Consider the following 19,933-nt stretch of genomic DNA (forward strand, 5'->3'; position numbering starts at 1 on the left):
CACACACACACACACACACACACACACACACACACAAGTTCTCCTCCCTGGTCTGTGGGAGTATGTCTAAGAGTCTGATCACACCACAACAATAGGGAGGCACCTGCTTCCTCAGCTTAGCAGGGAAGCTATCTTCCTGTTAGGAAGCATTTGGTAACGGGATCAGTGGGAGAAATTGGAAGCAGCCTGCTACGACATGGAGGGAGTGGGAAAAAGAGGACAGTAAGAGAAAGAGATAGAGAGACACAGGTGGAGGTGCAGGGCTGCCACTGCTCGTTTATCTGGGAAATGTTGATACTGGTAACGTTAGACAAGAGAGGGAGGCTGATAAATAGGAGAAAGCATAAAGAGACAGCAAAGAAGAGATGCTCTATCTCAGAAGGAATTGGTTAATCCAGTGTAAATCTAGCTGTTCTTCCACAGCACAGCACTGCTTGTTATTGTCTGGCTGTTGCAAGTTGCAACCCATTAAAAAGTGGAAGTGACCTTATTTACACTTAAGGATGTGCTGCTTACATCCTCTTATGAAACACTACAGGCTCATGCATTTAGCAACATGACTAGCAACTCTATGTAAACAACCATGATGACTATGTTGACAGTTGGGATTAAAATTCTCTGTTAAAATCCCAAGCATTGTATATTGTAGCATTGCACACAGTAACATAATGACATGTTCCTTTGGTGTGATGTTTTATCACAGGAAACTGACTAAAACATCTTGTGTAGTTAGTGAATTACATTATATTTTCCTGTATTTTGATGCTTGTTATAGTGTATCTGTGTTAAGAAAGGACCTGTCAGCCACTCCGGCTTTAATGAACGTAATTGTCCTATGAAAAATGATCCATAGCTAACTTTACTGTAAATGATTGTTAATTCCCTAAAGACTCAATATATAGAATCTCATTTGTGTCTAACGTTTCTTTGAGAATAAAATATCACTGTACCATTCTGTGCAATAAGGCTGTAAAATGAAGACTAAAACAGTAACTTGATGCCTAGTGTTACTAGAGATAAACCTCCCAACAACACTTTCACTGTATAATGCCACCTCATCTAAGGTATTCACCTCTTTTATTACCTTTACACGTCTCCATTGAACCCTATCCTGGATGCAGGAGTCATCACGGCTCTGACTTATTAGTTCCTTCCACTCCAACTGGGCTCTCATCCAGCCAGCTATTGTCAGTCAACCCTGACAATGGCCGGAGCCTTTAGCACAAGCGTCCAACACGCTCGGCCCTATACCTCAGCTCAGTGCCACTTGGGACAACTTTTAGACACAATACCTCAATGGGGAGGACAGGCCGGTAAGAAAAAGGGCTACATGGATGTGTTTACCTCTTGAGCTTTTGGTATTGTTGTTGAATGGTAACTATAGGAAAAGCAGTTAAATGGTGGGGGACGACTGGGCTTCATTCCTTTGCCCTTTTGAACTTGCGTTTGCATTAGCTTCCTGCCCTACCCCTCCACCGGGGGTATTGATGAGGTCGGTAGGTCATAAATTTGTGCAGTGTATGTGTGTACTGCATAAGCATGACTATGTGACTATTTGGACAAAGGTTTTGTGTAACCTCTAACGTTTCAACACTGTTGTTTGTTGTTTGTGTTTTCATGTTGACTTATGAGGTTGCATGACTTTAAATGAATAGTTTGACATTCTGGGAAGTACACTTTTTTGATGATCATTAGATTGGAAGATTGATACCACTCGATATCAGCAGCTGGCTTAACTAGATTAGCATAACGCCTGGAAAGGACGAGAACCAGGCCAGCTGTTTCTTCCTGTTTCCATTCTTTATGCTAAATTGAGCTAATTTAACGGACAGGTATGAGAGAGATTTCCAGCCTTTTATCTGACCCATGGAAAGTTAGCCTGGATGTCAGCCGAACATAGCCTGCCCACAACATTTGAGGTTGGTAACTTTGGTCTGGACTTGATCCGTTGTGGAGCAACTATGCTCGAACAAGAACTGTTAGGACGGCCTTATTTGATGATGGACAGATGATCAACAGTAACGTAATGATGTAATGATGAACGCAAGCAAACCGTGTGTGTAGCTATAAGAGAACGCAGACCCGCAGAACTGCACCCGCCCATGTCGCCCTGCACCGCGAATGCTCATATGACTGTTCTCCCAAGGTCCTGTAGCTCTAATAATGGATACAGCTTATGGTTGCAATTGCTGATGTGTTCTATTAAAACATCCATAGTATTATATTATGATACAAGCGAGGGATGAATGTATGCTTTAAAACCTGCAACTTGAATGTTACTTCATTAGCGTTATCCAAACTGCCGGGGCTATTGGCCTGTAGCTAACATCAGCGGTAGCTAGCAGTTGAGTTCTGTTGACAACTATACGTCGCTCAACATACGTCACATACTTTGTTGCTCTGATTGGTTGTAGAGGCATTTTCTTTCCTGGTTCTGTTGAAACCAAGGGGGTGAGCCTCTCCTCTCTAAACATAGCTCCCATGGTGCCGTTTTAAAGCTACGAAACCATCACCTGCATGTTGACTGCCATTCATTTTGGCGCCACTTTGACAGTGAATAACTTTACATCTGAAGCGTTTCAAGACTTTATTTGTCCGTTGTTTATTTCTAAAGAAACACAACAATGTAGAAAAGGCTCCATTACCTTGTACCTCACGTTATCGCTGCGTAGCAGACGTTTTTATGAAAATAGGCAATCGATTGCGTCTTAACCACGTGACTTACCGTCGCATAGTCGACAAATCATTTATTGTCAGAAGAATCTCGCAGTTTGGACTTCCAGTGGCTGTTTGGGTTTAATTACTAATGTTGTGTTGGAGGCCATGCAGTAACGCTCAGCCATCACCGGAAAAGTGCTTCTAATATCATTCACTGGGCTCCGTCCAGAACAATGGGATCTGTTGGTCCATTTATTTAACTGTCTATGGTTAAAACAAGCCCCATAATCCCAGCCCGATGGAGCAGTGTCATTTCCTGAATAGAATCTGAGTATGACGACGTCAGGCTAATGGAATGAGGCAAATAAGTATATTTTTCCAAAGTGTCAAACTGTTGCTTTTATGTGGACAGTGTTTGTCTGCATGTATGTGTATGTGTCAGGTAGTTATTAGGTGAGTGGGTATGTAAGGTCAAATGAGTCATTTATTAACACGATTCGTTTGGCAGCTTTCACTTAATTTTAGCTTTCATGTGAAATGGGGAATTTGTCACACTGGGGAAATTTTGAGAACATGTAATCTTCAGGCAAAAACAGTTTTTGATGTCATTGCTTATTTCTGAGCTTCTTCCATCATTAGAAAAAGCTCATGAATTATGTTTGTACATTTAGCTCTGATTAATATAATCAAAATCATTTAGTTTTCAAGAAATTATTACTATTATTATTGTAGCCTTAATAAAAACTGTTTATTTATCAAAAACACAAAAGTGCAAAGCTGCTCAAACTCAAAAACAGCACGTCTTTAAAAAGCTTCTTTAGGGAAGTATAGTTGTTCTGCTTCTTAAATTTGGAGGTTTCACAGTACTCACATATACACTGTAATCAAAACTCTAACATGAGGTAAGCTTTAAAAATATGACCATGATGCATAACCAACAACCATGTGGTCTTCTGATCACATTTCATGGAACATTCATTACATGTTACACTATCTTTAATTCCAGTATTTTTCTAAAACACAAACAAATCTAACACAGTGTCACATTGATAATCATGTTCTAGCTCAAAATTAATTTCACAAATAGGTGCAGTGTCTGATTATTGTGTGCGTTCATAGCCAAAATTTATTGTATTTCTTTTTTTAAATGTATCCCATTTACTCAAATGTTTCTGAACTGAAAGATGTAAAAGACAGGTTTGGCTATATAGTCTTTCAACCGACCAGATTTAACCAAATTGTGTCATCTTCCTACACCTAACACTATTTGTGTTATAAACAAAGACATGTATTGCCAACTTCACCAAACCTCGTAAAGATTGGCAAGACAGGGTTTCCATTTCCCAGCAACATACTGTGCATGCAAAGTGAATTGACCACTGCAGTGGTGAATTTGTGTTTTGTTGTGTCTGGGTGCACCTGTCCTCCTACAAAACAACTGGGCATTTTTCAGGGGAATTCTAAAGTCTTGCAATGTTGTAGTTGCCAGTGAAGAAGTGGTAACTGTACAATTTGAGCTTACGTTTTACTAAAAGATCTTCCTTGGTTTGGGTAGAAGTCTGGGTTGACTTTTGATTTTAGTTGGTTGGGGTTGCAGTTTTCAAACTGTGTCATTAAACACCTCCACCCTGAATGTTGTTTATCTACCCTGAAAGAAAATCTGTCACTTGACTTCTTCTAGGTAACTAAGTTGACGTTCCTTGTATATTGTTATGCGTATTGCTTCTGATGAGATGTGTTCATTACAGAACTGAAACAAGTTGCAACCCCTGGGTGGTCCTCAGGTGTTGGATGAGAAAGAGCCAAATCAACTGATAAACTGAAAGTTATAAAAGGAACGTTCAGCACACCCTTGTGAGTCAATGGTGAAGACGATGTACTGTGTAATGCTGTGGTCATACTGGAATTTTACATTTGTCTGTTTTCACGACATCTCTTTGATCTGCAGCCTTGTTTCACAAATCTATGTAGCGTGGGACTGATTTAAAATCTGAAATCACTAGGTGCTTTTTCTCTTTTACCCTTTTATAAAAGTCATAAGGGGAAATTGTGGGCTTGTTTTGGTTTGCTTAAATCTTGCTGTTAGTGATAGTCTATTATGTTTTTTACACTAATTACTCAACATCTGTGTGACAAGAGTTTCAAAAAGACTCCTGTTTGTAAAACTGTGTATTGTTTGCGGCAGCATCTGGAAGGCACAGCGCTGTGGTCTGGCTCTACCGCACATACATTCCAGGATAGGAGAAAAAAAAGCTTTGGGTTGTTTGCATTTCTTTTAATCAGTCCCAATCATCTTTGGCGGCGCTAAGTTACAAACACAGCGACGGTGGCTCTGCAAAATAGTTTCGGGAAGGAACTTCTTTTGGTGGAATATTTGCACCCCGCAAAAGTAAACACCACATAGAATATTAAGTGATAAAACAGTAACGTGAGCTATTTAAATAGACGGGAGACGTTAAAAGGAATGTGTTCTTACCAGTGTATTGCTGTGTGTATTTTGTTCAAATCAAAAAACATACCAGTTGTCCCCATATTTTCTTCAAAACTTGCCATTTTCAGCGTGAAGCTTGCTAGGTTGAAGTTTGTTGTTGTTTCACAAAGGGAACAGAGTTTGAGAATGGCAACACAGTGAGCAGAAGGTGAGGAACATCTGGTAGCGCGTTGATCCAGACTAGGAAAGACATAACTGACATGGAGCTGGAGCTAAATGTTGTTTGTTGTTGTATGATTTCACATTTTAAATATACCTCAGATTATGATAGGTAATATGGCTCTTCTCAACATCTTTTTAAGACTTTTCATAAAACTGTCTGATTTGAGGCAGAATCATGTGTCACATTTTAGGAACTATGGCAACAAAAGGAGCAATACAAGCAAACCCTTGTGTCTGTTTTTCCTTCCCCTTAGAAATATGCCTTTATGGTTTGTGTATCTTCTTCTACAAATTTTCCTACTTTTCCGCATGACCCGCCTTCATGCAAAACAGATATGATAACACATACTGTTAATGAAAAGAGAGAGGCACGTTTGTGTGCATGTGTGTGTGTGTGTGTGTGAACAGCATGCACGCATACAATGAAATTTGAAGGTAATATTCCAAAGGATACCTGAATGTTAATGCATCACATTTTGAATCTTAATAGCAGGTTTGTCTCCCATCCCTGTACAGAACCTGAGCAGTGAAGATGCAGCACACCTCATGCACAGAGGACAGGATCCAGCATGCTCTGGACAGATGTCTGGACGGGTTGAGACAAAGTCCCACAGCAGCACACCACTGGAATGGTAAGACTATGATGAATATGAATATGAATTTCTGTGGGAATTATTATCTAACTTTTCAGTTAAAATCTCACATTTTAGAAATTAGAACTTAATACAGAAGCTTGTTATTGTTACATTTCTTACTTTGTTTCATGTTGTGACAATATATGTTAAAATGTGGGGGAGTTGCAAAGAAACGTTAACAGCCACAAGGATGTAGGCTATGTTGCTTTATGTCAGCACTTCTGAAATATAATCAATAAAAACACAATCAGCTAATGAACACATCCAACCACCAACACAACTTAAGAAACTTTTTCTCTGGTCTTTGAATTAAAGTTAGTGATGTTTTTGATATTGTGCCGCCTCTTGAGTCATGCATTAATCATACTTATAAATCATCAACACTAGCTTAATGTTGTGCATGATGTAGGATTTTAAAGAACCAGAAAGTAGAAATGCACGGCAAAAGCATAGTAGACGGATCCACCCAAAATGACACAAATCCTGTTTTCAAGGGAGCTCATGTATTATTAAGAGGGGCACCTCTTTAGTTTGCACCCTCATATGAGCCTTAGTGAAATGAGGGTAAAATCATGTATAAATGTTTTTGTTCATTTCTTTTGGCTGACATGCTAATCTAGAGTCAATCATAACATTCAAGCAGTTCTGCTTAAGCTCTGGTAGCTTTTGCGTGGGTCACACATGTAACCTTCTGTTTCTAGGAAGGTATAAGAAAACACATTTTCTCAGAAGTCCACGTACACACAGTACAGTACACACATTTCAATGTGATGTAGCGGGTGCTGTTTATAGTGCTGTTTTGAACAGAAGGCACAAGGGCTGCATGTCACAGAAACTGACTGGGTGTCTGAGCTTGTTGTTAGTGACACTGTTGCTGTCAGATCATCAGGGGAACGCGTTAGCGGGTGTTGAAGGAAGTTGTGTGAATAGACAGCTGGGAGGAAGTGGTGGCACAGACCGCAGTTTGTGAGTAAGGCATTATGGGGCATGAGTACCTGTGGCACAGTGTTTAAAAACAGGGTAGAAGATTAAATCGACAGCCTCCCACATGTCAATCAGTGTCAAATATAGTGACACACACTTACAGAAACAAGTTTTATACCCTCAGATTGTGAACATTTAAGACACACTATAAGATGGAGTTTGTTTATGTTTCATTCTCTTAATTTATTACATGACTCCATCTTCTGTTGCACAGTATGTTGTCTATAAATGTGATTACATTCATTTGTACATATTCAAATTTACATCTCAACAGGATCATTTAAAATTTGCAGCTATTTCCAGTGCTGGCATCTTTTTAAAATAAACCCGTCAAGCTCTCCAGTTAATCATGATACAAATGCACCTCTGACCTCCACAGATGGAACTCCTGGGTGTAGAGATCTGTAGAGAGTAACTGACCAGTTGACAAGCTTTCAGTTGTTTTTGTGAGTGTGTTACAACTTAGATTGGTGTAGATACTGTATGCACAGCTTGCTCCTATTGTTTTATCTCGTTTCCATTTCACACTGTAATAGAAAACTCAGAGCTCAACACTTCTCCATCCCAAAAATATGTCTGAAGTTTAAGTATCTAGTGGGATGTTGTCAGAACAAAAAAAACACACTTTATATAACTGATTGTTTTGGGGCATTTTAGGCCTTTTATTTGTAGAGGACAGCTGAAGACATCAAAGGGGAGAGGGGAGAAAACGATGTGCAGCAAAGGGCCACAGGTCATAGTTAAACTTGCGGCCGCTGCGTCAAGGATGAAACCTCTGTATATCTACTAGAAGTACTACACAGGTGCCCTATGTGATAAATCTATACCAAAACTGGGAGAAGCTTGCATACCATTGTGCATTGGATGCTACAACTGAGTGGCCATTGCTGCATGTGCATAGGCAAACCCACTGGCTGACTTTGATTCAGGAATTTCATCTTGGGCTGGTTCCTCCTGAATACCTCATACAAATACATCTTCGGAAACCAAAATGAACCCTTAAAATGTCTTACAAATGTTGCTTCTACAGTGCCTCTCCCACATGGTGCAATGTACAGAGGGATTTAAAATTGTAGGAAATGTTTACTGGTGCCCATGGTTAATTCAAGGCAGTGCAAGGTTCTATGGGGCTTTCTTACCCAAACATTTTTTGAAAAAGAGATTTTAATTAACTAATAATGTTTGTACTTACCTGCCCGAGTGTGACAGCCAGAAAATAACAATTGTGCTACAACCTGGTGCAATGTATGTGTGTCTTGTTTTTATACAAGGTTAATGTTCAATTGTGCACTGTCCCTGTATAAATAAAATTACATTACATTACATCACATTGACATTTGTACCTGGTTAACTAAAAAACTAACTCAACACGTTATGATCTCCTGTCTCATAAGAATGCATTTTTGCTTGCATGGTAAAAAGCACAAACACAGTGGGGTTTACTTGTAAAATGAAAAACTACCAATACACTGCTGCACTGACCATTCTTGTATAGTTTTACTGCAGACATGATATACACCAACCACATTTAGCAGTAATAGCATGTTGTATGTTGTTTCACTGCTGGCCATATACAGATATAGCTGCAGACTCCCTCTGCACTTGTCAGCAACTGAGTGTAAGTAAAACTGACCCGGCATCACTAGTTGGTGCCTGTTGGCTCTGTTTGACAAACCAGCAGTGTTTATTGTTCTGCCTTTGCCAATTGTCATTTCCCTATAGGGGATCAATAAAGAGTAAACATTTATTTTATTTTATTTAATTGTTATTGACTATCCTGACTAATGGACTCTGTCTCCAACAAGTCTGCTGTAACCCTGACAACATACATATAGTGTAATAGCCTCTGTACACTGTGTACACTTTTAATTCATTTTGATAGTGCCAAAGTCATTCTTTATTGTATTTAACCCATTAGTGACCAATCAACACAGGTATTCGGCACAGCATTGCTCCACAGAGCTTTATTTTTGAAAGATCTTATGGGTGAACCCAGGGTTTGAGAGGTTACAGTTAAATAAGAGATTTTCTTTTGTGGGTTGGAGCAAAATTGTGTTGGTGAGGTATGTTTCACATGAATCTGTCTTTACATGTTAAATTTGTGCACTAACATGAATCAACATGTGCTGATGTCTTTCAGTGCTGATGTGCTCAGCAGGTCAGTCAATGAACCGCTGGAGCCTGGAGGAGCTGGTGAAAAGGGACCCTGAAAACTTCCTCATACTCTTACAACAGATCATCAGGAAGACCAAAGAGGTGAGAGGTTAAAGTCAAAGAGGGCATATTGCCCACAGAAAAGGTTGTTTAATAATGTGGCACTGTTGACAGAACTGTCATTACTGAATGCATACCCAAATCACTTCTCTCTTTCTGTCTGTCTCAATGTGTGTGAGTTCAGGTTCAGGATCAATGTCAGTATGAGCTGGTGGCTCCCCTCGCTATCATGTTCTCCTCTACATTGCTTCAGGTACTAATCCTCATCCAGGTGTTATCAAAACCTTTAACTTTCCTTCACCTCTTAGTGTGTGTTTCACATGTTTAAGAACACTCTCAGGAGGTTAGTTAGTTCCTCAATTTAAACCACTATGATGTTGTTGGAGGTGACACTTTGACCAAAACACTGACGCACAAAACACTCACTGGCTTGACAAGAACTATTTGTTTCATAAACAATGCTTCTATTTCGCAGTCAGGCTGCTTTCACAAGTGGCCCAGTAATCTTGTCATTTGAAATCTGATCCACTGATGTATTACTGGTTAGACAGAAGCCAGTATAAGCCAGAAACTTTCACAGCCATCATAGTTTGATTGCTTTAATAAGTTGACATAATTTTATACATGTACTTTTTTACTCTAATTACATTACATTACAACATACGTCTTGCAATTGTCTCAATAGTCGTTTCTTTTTTAGTAGGAAGCGAGCACCCCAGAGTTCAGTTAGAGTTGTGTAGCAATTGATATTGTTACAGCTGTGAGGTTTTGTAATGACACAACAAATGTCCCTTGGGTTGTTTGTCATAAAGCCTGTAATAAAATAAAAGAGTTGCTAATGATAAAACATCACATTATTTCACTAAACTTAGTTAACTACCTTATAATGTACAGAATATGACATATTTTAGTTGATGATATAATAATAAAATCAAGCAGTCATGTGATATTGAATAATAACAAGAAACATATCAGATAAGCATATCACATGTTCTTACATTGTTAAATCTCTTATAAATTCATAAAGGCCAGTTATTGTACTACATGGGTGTAATCCATCGGATCAACAGGTTGTATTACATGTCTGAGCCGTTTATACAGAACATTTGGCATGTTATTACGTCTGTTGCTGTGAAGCAATTCTTTTCAAAAGACCAAAGTGATCCACACAAATGCAGCAATGACTAGCCCATTAAGTTATTCTCAGAGATGCTACTTTTCTCTGTCATTTTCAAATGAACAATGTTGGAGCAACGTAACTCCCATGTGTTATTATTGCTGACACTAAAATAATTCAAAAAATTGCATAAAGAACATTTTATAGATTGATCGCCAATGAGCATAGTTGCAGCTGTAATCTACAATAGTGTTTTGTCAAAGGTGTTTTGAACTCTGATCATACATACTGTACCCGTACAGTACTCCAGATACATGCAACATAATTGAATGCTCATGAGAAATAACCCCTTTATGCGAAACAATGACCCATGAAGCCTCAAACAGGTCTTGTTGCTCCTTAACAGAACCCCACAAAAATACATGACTTGTGCTTTGGTTGCAGACGCCATACTGTCCTCCCGACCCAGAGCTGCTTGAGGAAGCTATTAAGGTGTTTCGCTGTTTCCTCACCTGGCCTGAGCCTTATTGCAGTGTGTGTAGAAGCCTTCTCTCGACTCTACAGCTGGAGATCAAAGCCCCAGGTAAGCATAGATGGGTTCATTTTGGGCCACTCTGCACGTGCGTGTCTCTATTTCTCTACTAGTCTACAGTAAGTGTCTACAATGCATACTGTTTCAACCCTGTTGATCTCCCTCCCCCTAGTGACAATTCAAAGAAATGCATTAAGGATGACAATAGAGGACGCTGCTTCCTTAAACAACACTATCAAGAGCAGCGATACAGGAAAATGATAAGGCTTCAGGTTAAATTGGGCACTTCTTCATCAATCGTTTGAAAGCGGATGCAGCTAGTGCATTTACAATACAAAAAAAGCAGAAGACAAATGTGAACACCTACAGTACATTAAAATACACAAGAAAGTGCTAGAAACACAGCAACAGACTGAATGAAAACATTTGAATGAACTGAATGTTAAATTGTTTTGTTTTTCCACTGTAATCACTCAGATATATACAGTAAACACAGTTGAATGAAATCCTGTGTGGCTTTTGGTTTAATATTAGTGTTAAAGGTATTATATGCTTAATTTTGTAATTGCATAACTTTGCATAACTTAAATTTGAGTATATAAAGGGTTACATGATTACAATGGATACATTGTGAATCCATTGTTTTTAAACATTTTTAGTGACTGTCTTACCACTTCGTACCAGATATTTGTAAGTTATAGTATAAAAATGTTGTACCTGTAGGCCGACTACAACCTTAAAGAATCTTTTTCTTAAGTAAAAATACAAGATTGTGTGGAAGATTGTACTATGATAAAAAGTAGAAAGTATAGGTTGGATTAAAATGTGCTGATATATGATACATCTTTAAGCTACAGCATAAATTGCATTAAATGCATATAAATTCAGTTGCTAAAGATTACACTTTGCAGCCTGTACACAACCACCTTTATCAGCAAAGATGATTAAAAAAGTAAGCAGAAAAGAGGTCAAAACAACTAAATTAAACATAAACAACTTAAATAAAAGAGCTATGGACACCGACTGCAACAAGCAAAATGAAGCCAGATAAATAGAATAAACCAACACTTCAGAATCAACAGCAGAATAAAACATCACCTAAGCAAACAACACAAAAATATAGCCTTTGGACAATAGGCCTATTAACTCCACAGCGGCTGCAGCCTCAAACACATTTTAAAGCAAAAAGAAAGCAGCACATATTAAACACACCGCATAGGACGCACACGCATACTAATAGAACAGAACACATAGATTAGAAAAATAACATTAGTTTTTGTTATTTTTTCTTACAGGGATTTCCTTTCAGAGAATGGTAAGAGAAGAACAGCTCCTTAACACCCCCAGCCAGTGCTCCAAGACCATGTAAGTTCACTCAATTAAAACAAATTGTACTCTCTACAGATGGTAATAGAACAATACAATACACTGCATGTACTCTGTGTTTACACAATTTAGGATCTATAATAGAATGAAAAGCTCTTGTTTCTCATAGTTCTTCTGTGACTCAGCCAGGGCATCCATGTTTAACAATGGCTGGTGCATTTGGATGTTTATATATATGCGTATGCAAATGTGTATAATAAGTGCACACACACAACTTGTTCACACAGCCTCATCTTTGTTAGCGGTGTGTTCATGACAATTTATTTTAGGTCCAGTTCAGACTATACTTTTCCTTTGTACCTTCTGCTTTCTTGTTAAAACTAGCTTTTTTTTTCGACACATGCCAGGGGTTCAAAGTAACTTTATCTGATCTGACATTATACCTTTGAGAAAAAGAAACAACCCTCAGTGTCTATATGTTAACTCAATTATAGCATTTAGGTGTTTAGCACTTCCTGTCCTGGAAAGTCCCTTTTTATCCCCCTCTCCTTCCACCAACCCACTCACTGGACCCCACCATCACACAGCACCACCATTGCATGCTGTTTGCATCATCTACCATGTGAGTTTGCGTACATTACAGTGACATCATCTGTGTGCTGCTTGCAGGACTGTGCTGCTGATGAACCCTTGTGAAGTGCCCGCTGAGTTTCTCTTAGTGGCTGAGCAGCTCAGTTGCATTCAGCACTCGCAGGAAGAGACTTACATCACCCTGATCAAACATGCCTTCCAGTCCACACTAGGCACCAAGTACCCTCTACATAGCATCCATAGAGCCCTGCAGGTATGTGCTCAGAGCTCTGTACTATGGACAACAATCCGTCAATAGTTCTCAAACTAAATTAAATTTTATTTTGAGTATACATTTTGAAATACGTAGCACTACATCTACTGTGTCTAACACATTTTTAAAGAAGCTAATGCAAACCATTAGTGAGTGTGTGAATTTTTAAAGAATTAGACAGCATAACAATTTAGCAATGTGACCCTATACCATACCATATCACAAATGTCTTTTGCAGGCAAAAAGTGTGACTGAATTGGGGGAGATCTTCTCAGTGGTAAGTGATGTTTTAGAGACGGCCGCTGCCATGAGTGACCCTCTGAAGGGCCGCAGTCATGTAATCCAGGGACTTGAGCAACTCAGGATGAGCATGGAAATCCCAGCATCCAATGGGAGGAAGTCTGATGGTAAGAGGGCAGGTTTTATTAAACTGGAGGATATACACACTGTGTATTACATCATAATCTTCAAGTGGATATTGCTCTGATAGTTATTTTTTCCTCTTTCTTTCTGATGTCCCTTTCAGGAATGCTACAAACTCTTCCCTTGCCTACAGCCAAGTGTTACATGTTTCACTGGGAAAAAGATAACTTTGGTAAAGTATTCTGCTGATACTTTATTGATACATACACCGAAATTATCTTTCTGTTTTAAACTGATGGAGATTCAGTTTTCCCTACTTCTTTCAGCCCCGGCAAATCCATTCCTAATGTTTTGCTGAATGTGATTGATATTGGTGTATTTTGATCCCTGCAGATGTCCTGAACACTCTTTTGGAACACGAGCCTGATGACCAGGTCACTGATAGGCAGGCTGAGGAGGAAGAGGAGGAAGACATTGATGATGATGAAGAAGAGATTGATGGAGAAGAAGAGGTGGAAGAAGATTACAAAGAAGAAGAGGAACATGGATTGCCTTCAATGTCTATTATACCTAATGGCTGCAGCAATAATCATCGTGCCTCCACCTTTTCTACCATCTCCTCCCTGTCCACTGCCTCCAAAGACTCCATGTTCTCCACCTTGTCCGTCACTTCAGAGTCCTACGCTCCGTCCCTCTTCTCTATCACTTCGGGTGGTGATAGTGACTACTTTGAAGATTCAGATGACATCTGTTCCTCTCCTATTGCGGAAAAATGTTCGCCAAAGTCTATGAACAAAGCTTCGGCTCGGCTCAGCCAGCACTTTTACCGGCTCTTCATCAAACCCAAGAGCCCTCGGTCCCTATACCGGGCCAAAAGCTTAGGAAACACAGAATCAAAAGACCTTGTTGTGGTGCGAGAGAAGCGCTCCAACTCTCTACCACAGCAAGTCAAGTTACGCTATACTGAGCCCTTCCTCCAGCCACAAATTCAAACTCTCAGACACGTGTGCTTCCGAAGGAGGCCCATTCTCAGCAGTGATGAGGACAGTATGAACACTACGCTGAGAGTGGTGGTGTTTGGTGCTGATCAGGTAGCAGGGAAGGTAGCCCGAGCATACAATAGCCTGAAGAGGAAAGAGAGTGCATGTCCACGTCTCACCAGGGCCTTCAAGCTTCAGTTCTTCTTTGTGCCTGTGAAGAGGAACTCAGCATCAGGGCCTGGGAGTCTGAGGTCCCCTAATCCTGTGGTTCAATGTGGAACTCCAAAAGGAGTGTCCTTGTCTAATGTGAGTAGAACCGCACTCCAACCAAATGTCATGCATTGAAGACAAGGTTTTGTTTATAACATCATATGTGCTAAGCTGTCAAAGAGATGAGTTGTACAGTACAGAGTAAAGAAAGACAGATACGAGAATTTCACTGTTGTAATTGTTGCTTTTGCTGAAGCAGGATTTTCACCTCATGGGCACAGGGGACAGCACTAACGACATTGCCCATCTCCTTGGTATGTTGGATCCTTGGTATGAAAGAAACACTCTTAGCCTGCTTAACTTGCCTGCCAACGTCGTCTGTCAGGTACAACTGGACTTTTACTTTTACATAACTACAACTAAACCTCACGTTTGTCCAACTAAGAACATGACCGATCTTATGTGTAGTCTATTACTCAGCCCAAATGTATACCAGAAAATTGATATCATGAAGATAGATAAAGCTTGGAGCATGAAGACCTTTCAAAAATGTCAAATGTTTTGTTTAGCCTATACTTACTGTACATAAATGATCACAGTGTATAATCGTATTAAGTAATAAATAGTTTTGTATTGCTCAGCAGCAAACCTCAAAGACGGAGTCAGAGTCGTATGATAGTTCATATGAGCACCGTCTGCCCATCCTGGCTGACTTGGTCCTGTACTACTGTCGCTATGCTGCACGGCCAGCTCTGATCCAACTCTATCAGGCCGAGGTCAGTCACACTTTGACACACACAGCAACAATACAGTATAACCATCCGTGCCAGGGGCCCTCTTTTAAAAATGCTTACTGTAAGCCCTGTTGGCCAGACCTTGGCTTCCTTGTGGACATAATAGCACCCTGACACCCTCTGGGTCTCTTCCAAACTCAGTGATTGATGAAGGATCTTTGGTTTTTCAGTTGACATTAGCTTGTGGAGAGAAGAAGACTGAGGTGTTCGTCCACTCCCTAGAGTTGGGTCACACCGCGGGAACACGAGCAATAAAGGCCATGGGTGAGTGTGACACACAACACCCACACATACAGTATATCTTAGCAGCCATGTTGCATTAAGTAAAATCCTCCACATTTTTAATGCAATGAAACCCATCATCGGTTTTTATGATACTAGACTACATTTATGATAGCGGAACATCTGTCATTTTTTTACCATGATTCAGTCTACTTCCACATTTTTTTATTTCACTTGTCGCCACCACTTGCACTTCTGATTTTTTATTTCCCTTTAAGAATTCCGGGAACGCTCTTTATGCATCAAGACTGGTAGTTGCTGTGAAATTACTTTATTCCATGACACAATGTTCTTTACTGAAACTCTCCAGTTTTTGTCATTGCAAAGCTAATATCCAGTGTTCATGTTGCTTCACTAAATCTGAATGTGTGTGGTCATTTTTAACGGCATTATAGAATTCATTTTAAATGGTATAGATCACTGATGTGTGTGTGTGTGTGTGTGTGTGTGTGTGTGTGTTTTTTTTCTCTCTTTACATAGGTGCTGCCAGTAAGCGGTTTGGCATTGACGGTGACCGAGAAGCAGTGCCTCTAACGTTGGAGGTATTGTACAACAAGGTAAGATAGGGATTATTTTATTTCCTAACAAAATGCATGTTTTGAAGCTGCATTTTGCAAGAAAAGTAGAAAAAACATACCATTACTCTTTTGGAGACAGTGCAGGTTCTCTATGTTTAGCCTTCTTTAACTGGTTTCAGTTATGGTCACTTCTCCAACCACAGGAAATGACTCATCCAAATTTTGTGACAAAATACAAGTATGCTAAACAGCCATGAGCACGTGCACTGTCCTGACCAAGACTCTGTGGGGACTTGTGGTATGAAGCATTAGAGAGTGGGAAACGTGATGTCCCACATTAACGATGTTTTTCATCATTTGTTCCTTATCTTTCATTAGATAAATTTCCTCAGTTTAAAACATTGTTCAAAATTCCAGTTGTAGTCAGGCAGTAGTTATATTCTTTGAGGTGTATTTCAAGAGTGTGTATTCCAAAACAGCAATCGTCTTATCCTCCTGCACGTGTGTGTATTTTCAGGCCTGTATGTAATGTGTGTAATAACTGTACCAATCAGAGTGAGAAATGTGAATTTCCCCATTGCGGGATTAATAAAAGCACGCCTTCTTTTACTTCTCCTTTCTCCTCCCATTCAGGTGGTAATTAGTGGAAGAAGCCAGTGGAAGAGAGAAAGCAAAGTCTGTACGTCAGTAAACTTAACCAAAGCATGCAAGAATCCTGAGGAACTAGGTACACTACTAACATGTTAGCTACATGTAGATTCAACATTACATAACAATTAGGCTACTGCCAGATGTTTAAGTGTACTCATAATGTAACTTAATCAATCTCTGACAGACTCAAAGATGGAGTGCCTGCAGCTCACAATGACTGAGGTCCTGAAGAGACAGAACTGTAAAAGCAAGAAGGGTTACAACCAGGTGAGCTAGATGATAGATCAGCCTGTTGTAGGTTTGTGGTTAGAAAAGCGCTGCAACAGCACACTTTCACAAACAACTCTGCACCACATTCTCTATTTAAAGATAAAGATCTCAGTCAATTCTTGACAGCATCTCAAACTCATGGCACGTTTACTGTGAACAAAGTTTTTCAATCCCACAGCTTGATGGACCAAAAAGACAACACAGGCCCGACTCATGTCTGTTTTGCTTTTCTGTGTGTTTTGTCAGTACTATTGTTTGCTCAACATCTATCTGCCACACAAAACCGTTTTTACTTGCATTTTTTTTTAAACACGTTAGGTCCATACGTGTTTGTTATGTTGTGAATGTAAATGAACTGCTACCTCCTCTCTCAGCTCTAGCCACTGAAAAGAAATAAGTACAGAAATCACAAATTTAATTACAAAATTACAATTACAAATGCTGGTCAGTTTGATGTCATGTTGCCTGAGCTCATTACTATTCATGAGCTTGCCCAGTTGCGCTGGGAAAAGGAGGCTTATAGCCAAGCTCTCATTTGCTAGCTGCTGCCAATCACAGTCAAGCAACTTAGCTTGTTGTGTATTAATGAGAATTGGCACAAATTGAGCTGAGTCTTCTTGCGGGCTTTCCATACCATGCTAGAATGGCTTGAGACAAGGTAACCAAGGCATTTTTTCCGCAAAAATGTTACATAGTGGAACTTCAGACATTACCACAAAGTAATTACATATGTGTGGCAGGGCACCTTTAACCTCGTTTAGATTTGAAGCTTTGATTTGCAACAGTCAAAACACAGCTCAGCAGAATGTAGACCTATTTAAATGATTGATTTTTAACTGAAGGCTCTCTTTACAACTCAGGGACAATAGGAAGTGCTTCAAAAACAAAAAACTCTGACAACCTGCAATAGCAATATTATGCATGCAAATATATCAACACAGTTTATTAGGATCTAAAAAAAAATTGTATTCTTTCACAAAATGTCTTCCATTTGGTACAATGCATTTAGTTTCGCTCTGTTCTTTCCTTTTGTAGCAGCTGAGCATGACAGAGGTGAAGGTGGACAAGGTTCAGGTCAGCGGTGCTGGTAACACAACCTTTGCTGTATGTCTGGACCAGGATGAGAAAAAAATAATGCAGAGTGTCACCAGGTGTGGACACACACACACACAGACACACACACACACACACACACACACACACACACACACACACACACACTGTCAAGTCCCTGTATAAGGTTTTCCATTTCGTGTTTTATTTTGTGAGTCTCTCTGTTGTCTTATGTGTTGTCTTGTTTAACTTCTTGTCTTTTGGTTTCCCACCGTTGTGGTTGTCTGATGTCTTTCACCTGTTCACCACCCCTCGTGTTACTTGCCCCTTGTTAACCCTTTGTTTGTCTGTTGTTGGATGATTGTCATTTATTGTCCGTTTTACAACCCTCCACCCACAACATGACTCACAACTCAAGTGTTGTTATTTATCTAACCCGTGTGTCTCCCTCTCTCCCATATAGATGTGACATATCAGTGTGCTATAAACCTGACAGCTCCACTGACTGGAGGCTAAGAAAATCCCCGACCTCAGCCCAAATCCAACCTCTTAACCCCACCTTCTGCTCCCTCCTCTGCCTGCCCATTGTCACTTTTAGTGGGGCTCTTCCTTGAGACTGCTGACCAGTGGTGTGGATGGTTTGAAAAGAAAATATTCTGTGCACTTATTTATGCTCTGAATAACGGACACTATTTGCAGAATCAAAGTGCACATGGCATACAATTTTGATGGTGGCCTCAGTTGGCAGTGGGGTGCATCTGTTGGTAACTGGAGGACTTGCACAGAAGGGATAATCAGGAAACAGCAGACCATCTGTGATCACACAAATACATACCAAAGAACCTGAGAAACAAAGGTAGACTAGAGATACAAAACAACAAAAATTATTTGCTGTTGTTAAGGAAACTGTTCAAGTTTCATTCCAGAGATTTCAGTTCCTCTTTCCTGCTGAAAGAGAAGTTACCTTACCCACAGTAACATTAGAATGTAATTTGGTCAAACAGGGTAAATCTACAGTACAGGCCCGCAGGTGAGATAACACCCAATATGGTGGAAAAAGCCTGGGTCCTTCCAAGAGATGGAATGTTAAAATGCAGACCTCATCTTGGAATCACTGTTTTGAGAACTTTTGTTTTGATCAACTGACTTGGTCATGGAGGACCAGGGGGATATTTTACACCTGAAGACCAGACTGTAATGTGTAATTCCTCAATTGGGGATGCTTCTGGGACTATATTTGACAATGGACACTATGGACTTAAACAATATGTAAATATTATGTTTGTAAAATATTGTTTTGTACTATGACTATAATGTTACACCATCATGTTTTATGTCTGTGATACATGGACTTTTAGTGATAACATTTCTCCTAAGGAGTCACAATGAAGTCACTGTTTTGGCTGCAGTAATAGATATGACCAGCAGGGGGCTCTGTTGACATTCCACCTGACTTCAGTTGAAGTTCAGTACACTCTCAACTGCCCAGACTTGGCGATACTTATCTTACTTTGTAATATCTGTAAGGAATTTATGTATAGACCATATTTCAGCTCTTGCTAACCTTTATTTCATCAAGGGCACATATGTAAAATATAAATTTGAGATTGTGGTGCTAAAAAAACCTTTATGAAATGTAACTGATTCATTGTACTTTGCATACCGTAAACTATGACATTTCTATATAATTGTTTTGGGGATAGGGATAATACCCTGCTCATCTGACCGACTGAAATAGTACTGCACATACATATCGTACATGAAATTAAAGCACTTGACCATTAGATTAATATATTAGGTACTTCTTTGTTCAGGTATATGCCTACATGCCATTTATGATGGAAATATT

At 39.6% G+C, this 19,933-nt stretch overlaps 1 protein-coding gene and 1 long non-coding RNA gene across 4 annotated transcripts in view; one reads left to right on the forward strand and one right to left on the reverse strand.

Annotated features, from left to right (window-relative positions):
• Positions 1–13,195, reverse strand: part of LOC117935410 — a 15,358-nt gene extending 2,163 nt beyond the window's left edge. The window contains exons 1-2 of the long non-coding RNA XR_004654755.1: positions 13,056–13,195; positions 10,225–10,228 (exon numbers count right to left, since the gene is read on the reverse strand). This is a non-coding gene — a long non-coding RNA (uncharacterized LOC117935410). The remainder of the gene's footprint in view (positions 1–10,224; positions 10,229–13,055) is intronic.
• The window catches only part of pik3r5 (phosphoinositide-3-kinase, regulatory subunit 5), a 24,112-nt gene extending 4,580 nt beyond the window's left edge, over positions 1–19,532 (forward strand). For 2 of the 3 annotated variants that reach the window (XM_034857389.1, XM_034857392.1), the window contains 17 exons: positions 5,828–5,943; positions 9,071–9,186; positions 9,329–9,397; positions 10,706–10,844; positions 12,089–12,158; positions 12,789–12,963; positions 13,202–13,370; positions 13,490–13,558; positions 13,720–14,612; positions 14,776–14,901; positions 15,161–15,292; positions 15,481–15,574; positions 16,073–16,149; positions 16,744–16,837; positions 16,946–17,028; positions 18,067–18,182; positions 18,548–19,532. In XM_034857389.1, the coding sequence (XP_034713280.1) occupies positions 5,844–5,943; positions 9,071–9,186; positions 9,329–9,397; positions 10,706–10,844; positions 12,089–12,158; positions 12,789–12,963; positions 13,202–13,370; positions 13,490–13,558; positions 13,720–14,612; positions 14,776–14,901; positions 15,161–15,292; positions 15,481–15,574; positions 16,073–16,149; positions 16,744–16,837; positions 16,946–17,028; positions 18,067–18,182; positions 18,548–18,698 (2,673 nt within the window). In that variant the 5' untranslated portion in view covers positions 5,828–5,843 and the 3' untranslated portion in view covers positions 18,699–19,532. The remainder of the gene's footprint in view (positions 1–5,827; positions 5,944–9,070; positions 9,187–9,328; positions 9,398–10,705; positions 10,845–12,088; positions 12,159–12,788; positions 12,964–13,201; positions 13,371–13,489; positions 13,559–13,719; positions 14,613–14,775; positions 14,902–15,160; positions 15,293–15,480; positions 15,575–16,072; positions 16,150–16,743; positions 16,838–16,945; positions 17,029–18,066; positions 18,183–18,547) is intronic. The other variant, XM_034857393.1, reaches the window with a different exon arrangement.
• The last annotated feature ends 401 nt before the right edge of the window (positions 19,533–19,933 follow it).

Source organism: Etheostoma cragini, chromosome 2 (genome assembly GCF_013103735.1).
Source record: "Etheostoma cragini isolate CJK2018 chromosome 2, CSU_Ecrag_1.0, whole genome shotgun sequence".
In the NCBI taxonomy this organism is placed as follows: domain Eukaryota; kingdom Metazoa; phylum Chordata; class Actinopteri; order Perciformes; family Percidae; genus Etheostoma; species Etheostoma cragini.